At 33.1% G+C, this 4,119-nt stretch overlaps 1 protein-coding gene across 2 annotated transcripts; it reads left to right on the top strand.

The window, feature by feature from the left end:
• On the top strand, window positions 55–4,028 carry LOC107638948 (primase homolog protein). 2 transcript variants are annotated; one of them, XR_002360660.1, is made up of 13 exons: window positions 55–382; window positions 578–717; window positions 829–884; window positions 980–1,031; window positions 1,124–1,204; window positions 1,402–1,482; window positions 1,948–2,028; window positions 2,228–2,293; window positions 2,383–2,496; window positions 2,649–2,749; window positions 2,836–2,921; window positions 3,429–3,489; window positions 3,667–4,026. XR_002360660.1 is itself a non-coding variant. In XM_016342347.2 (13 exons), exons 1-13 carry the CDS (start codon window positions 229–231, stop codon window positions 3,742–3,744), a joined length of 1,098 nt encoding a protein of 365 aa, XP_016197833.1. In that variant the 5' UTR covers window positions 57–228; the 3' UTR covers window positions 3,745–4,028. The 2 variants fall into 2 exon arrangements, 1 of the variants encoding a protein (XP_016197833.1); XM_016342347.2 differs by having other exon boundaries at window positions 57–382; window positions 2,702–2,749; window positions 3,667–4,028.

Raw genomic sequence — 4,119 nt, 5'->3', positions numbered from 1 at the left:
TAATTTTAATTAAGAGTAGCGTAGAAATCTACCGAAGAATTAAACCTTTCTATTTTTATGATTTCTTCTTTTTCGGTCATCAGGGTTCGAGTTTTAAGCATAGAATATAGAACTCATGTAGTAATAGTGTGTGTTGTTATGAATGGGAATTTAATTTGATAGATAACGTGCAGATGAAATAACATAAGATAGAAGATAAATCAAACTCAAAACTCAGAAAAACCAAACATGTCAGTGATTCAGAATCTGTGGCTTTGTTGTCCTCGCACCCAACCCCTTTTATTCAAGATACTCCCAAGAATCTATGTAGCATTCTCACCAAGAGGAAGCACTATTTGGTGCCATTCAATGTCTCAGGCCACCAAAGTTTCCTCTTTTCCAGGTACCTCTTATTCTTCTAACTTTCCCTGAATATCCTTTTTCCCCCTTCCTCTCCATTTACTTCAAGTGTTATTCGTTTTAATTTTCTGGGCAGGCAAATACCTTTATTATGTTTTATTCTTCTGCCAAGATATGACAATTTTGTTTGGTATGTTCGGTTTCTGTGCTATGAATGTTTGCATTGAATTTTTTGAAGATGGTGTGGAGCAAGTTGTGGACAATAATGCCCTTGGTGTTCCAAAAGTGGAGATATTGAAGCAGAAAATGGAGCTTCTTGGTATCAACTTGGATAACTCTTGTTTGCCCGGGCAGTACCATAACCTCTTTTGTCCAAAGGTATCATTTTTACTATCACTGCAATCCAATTTCAGCACCAAGTATTTTTGTATGTGTTGATTTCTCGATGGGGTTTCTTAGTCTTGTTTGTTTTGGATATCTGTCCTATAGTGCAAAGGTGGGAAACTAAAGGAGAGGAGTTTGTCTTTTCACATCATCCCTGATTGGTAAAAAAATTTGCTTCTACTTGCTTTGTTATGTGACTGTAATTGTATGTGATTTTGGTAACATGTTATGATAGAAACTTTTTTTGATGGTGTAGTGAATTTGCAATGTGGAGGTGTTTTCGAGCTAAATGCGGCTGGGCTGGTCGGGTAACATGACATGGCTATATGAATTTTTGTGTCATGTCAAACATAAAAATTCTAATAGGGTGACATGCTACTTCATGGTTATTTGGTTGTAGGTTTTTGCAAACGACAGCAACTTGCACGGTTATGGACAAATGACTGAAGAGAGCTTAGGATTGGAACCACTTGGTCCCAAGGTATTCGAAAATTTCTTCTTCTTAATTAGTACTTAAACGCAGAGGCAAGAAGGTGAAACTATTGTCTTGAATTAGAAAAATTGTATGCCTTTGTTAAAGCCAATTTCTCAATGTCGATTTCCATATGGTGTTGATATATTACAAAGTGCTAGTCACACTATTTGCTTATGTACTGATTTCGCTTTTCCAATTTTTAGCTGATTGCATACTTTAAGGAGAGACAAATATCCGAAAAAACGCTAAGCAGAAATGCTGTCAGGCAAATGTCTGAGAGTAAGGTATTTCAAACAGTGCAATTATAACTTTATAAGGTCTCCAGTTTATTTTTCTTATGATTATAAACTTTTGTTCTTATTGATTGCTACTTGCTAGAAAAATAGAACCAAGATATCTGATTGGTGTGTGTTATACTATACTCTAATATTTTCTTACAGCTATGTTTTTGGTGGCTATGTAGCATTTGGGGTGGCATAATGATATTTTATGACCCTTGTGATGTTTAAAATAACAACGATAAACTGATGATGGATAAAATCTTAATGCATTGCCATACTGGAAGAGATTATGAATCTTTCTATTTGAATCAAAAAGTGGCACTGTGGATATATATTTTTTTAATTCATAGAATTCACACTTCTAAATTTAGTCTTATTGGGTCCGTTATCATGAAGTGGATCAAATTTCATAACTAGTAGTACTGTTATTGAAAATAGTTATTCATTGTGCATCTGAAATTTATGCAGGAAATCATTGCTTTTACTTATAAACAGAATGGATTGCTTGTTGGTTGCAAGTTTAGAACAATGGAGAAAAGATTTTGGCAGGTTAAGTTTTCCATTGTTGAACTTCGTTGGGGTGTTAATGTTAATGTTGTGCTTTAAACTTGAGATAGCTTGTATAATTGTAACTAAACCAATAATACAACATAGATATGCAAATTCATCTGATAAAAATAATTGATCCAGTAAGTTTTGTGTACTTGTTGATATAAAATATAATGTTGATGCTAAATTGGATGCTCAGGTAAAAGGCACTGAGAAGATGCTGTATGGAATTGATGACATTAATCATGCCTCTGAAGTCATCATTGTAAATTCTGTTCACTTCTGTTTCCTATCCTTATCTTCAAATGAAAACTTGGTGAATTGAAGACATTCTAACATTGAGTATGCGAACAGGTTGAGGGGGAAATTGATAAGCTTTCACTTGAGGAGGCTGGCTTCCAGAATTGTGTCAGTGTTCCAGGGGGTGCACCTGGAAAAGTTTCAAAAGATTTACCACCAATAGAAAAGGTTCTTGAAATTAATTACTCATAAAGTTCATTTGATTATGCACAAGAGCATGAAATAAAATTGCATCATTAATTCTTTTCCTGTTGATACTTGAAAAACTTATTTAATAACCCATTTGAGGTATATTGACAAAGTGAAAAACTTACATGAAGGTCATCTTTTCTCTAATCTTTGGATTTGTGCATGCTTGTCTTTATGAAGTCAGGATACTGCATATCAGTACCTGTGGAACTGGAAAGAGTACTTTGACAAGGTAACATATTTGCTGTCTTCTTTGAGTTCAATCTTTCTAAAGCAGAAGTAAACGATTTAGTAGCTTGGCTTTTTCTCTGCTCTTAGGTAGTTCGCATCATCCTGGCAACTGACAATGATCCACCAGGTCGAGCTTTAGCAGATGAGCTGGCAAAACGCCTTGGACAAGAAAGGTCAGGACAGTCATTATTTTGTTATAGTGAGGAATTATGAATATCAAAGTAGAACTTTAGAGTTAGATATGCATGTAGTATGTTGCACATATAGTTCAATAGTTGCGCCTATCAGCTTGGTAATCACTACACACAATTATTAAGAGCAATTCAAAAACTCAACACAGTAGGTGTAATTTGATTTCATGCCTGCCTAGTTGTTGTTTATGTATATTTGAATAAATATAGTACATCGATTTTCAAAATTTCAAGTATATAAAAAGTATAGCAAGTGATTTTGAATTAACAAGAAATTTTCTTGAAATAATCTATAGCACATGAGCTTCTAATCCAACGACATGTGTATTTTTTTTTTTAATTCTCAACTTAAATTGATTTTATTGGATTCAATAAGTTATGTATTCTTTTTTATCATGAGTACAACACTTACATTTGCTTTTATTACTAATTGCTCCATGTACTTTTTGCATATTACTAATTGTTTTCTTTTTTGTTTGTGGATATCAGGTGTTGGCAAGTACATTGGCCAAAGAAAGATGATACCAACTGTTTCAAAGATGCAAATGAGGTATAACCCTGGATTTTCGTACCTTATCCTTTAAAAAATTATAAAATGTTAGTTGACAATTTCATATCTATGCGTAGTTTGGTATTTTCTTGATTTCTTCTTGTGTAAGACATTATTTTTCTTCGGAAAATATTCTTCTTTTCGATGTAATTATTCGATTGTGGTGTACTGGAATAGGTTCTCAAGTACATGGGAGCTGATACTTTGAAGAGAATAGTTGAAAATGCAGAGCCATATACAATTGCACACTATTAGGAACACACATGATCAAAGATTGTATAATTAAAAATGTGAAATGAAGAAACTATTTGCTGGTTTTTACCAAGTTTCTTGGGGAAGCAATGTGAGGGAATTTTGAGCTTCTTTGAGGGATTTAGAGTAGAATTAGAAGGGGATTATTCCATACAGGTTTTCAAGTGCAACAGTGATGAAGATTTCTGTATATCATATTCTTTGAAGTTTGGACTTGCAAATTTAGTTATACACTTTGATTTTTTGTATGAAAAATATATTATATGTATGAAAAAATCAGTTATTCGTAGAAAAATGAGTTAAATAATATATGTATTTACACACAGATACATAATAATTGATTTGGTAACTAATTTTGGTATATATATAGCATTTTTT

This window comes from Arachis ipaensis, chromosome B04, assembly GCF_000816755.2.
Source record: "Arachis ipaensis cultivar K30076 chromosome B04, Araip1.1, whole genome shotgun sequence".
NCBI lineage: Eukaryota > Viridiplantae > Streptophyta > Magnoliopsida > Fabales > Fabaceae > Arachis > Arachis ipaensis.
This window is presented reverse-complemented; position numbering and strand designations above follow the sequence as displayed.

Bases quoted from the DNA above. Each gene is read 5' to 3' on its own strand.
- LOC107638948 (XM_016342347.2), top strand. From the start codon at position 229: ATGTCAGTGATTCAGAATCTGTGGCTTTGTTGTCCTCGCACCCAACCC. The intron at 383-577 runs GTACCTCTTATT...AATTTTTTGAAG, and splicing joins CAAAGTTTCCTCTTTTCCAG to ATGGTGTGGAGCAAGTTGTG. The intron at 1,032-1,123 runs GTAACATGACAT...ATTTGGTTGTAG, and splicing joins AATGCGGCTGGGCTGGTCGG to GTTTTTGCAAACGACAGCAA.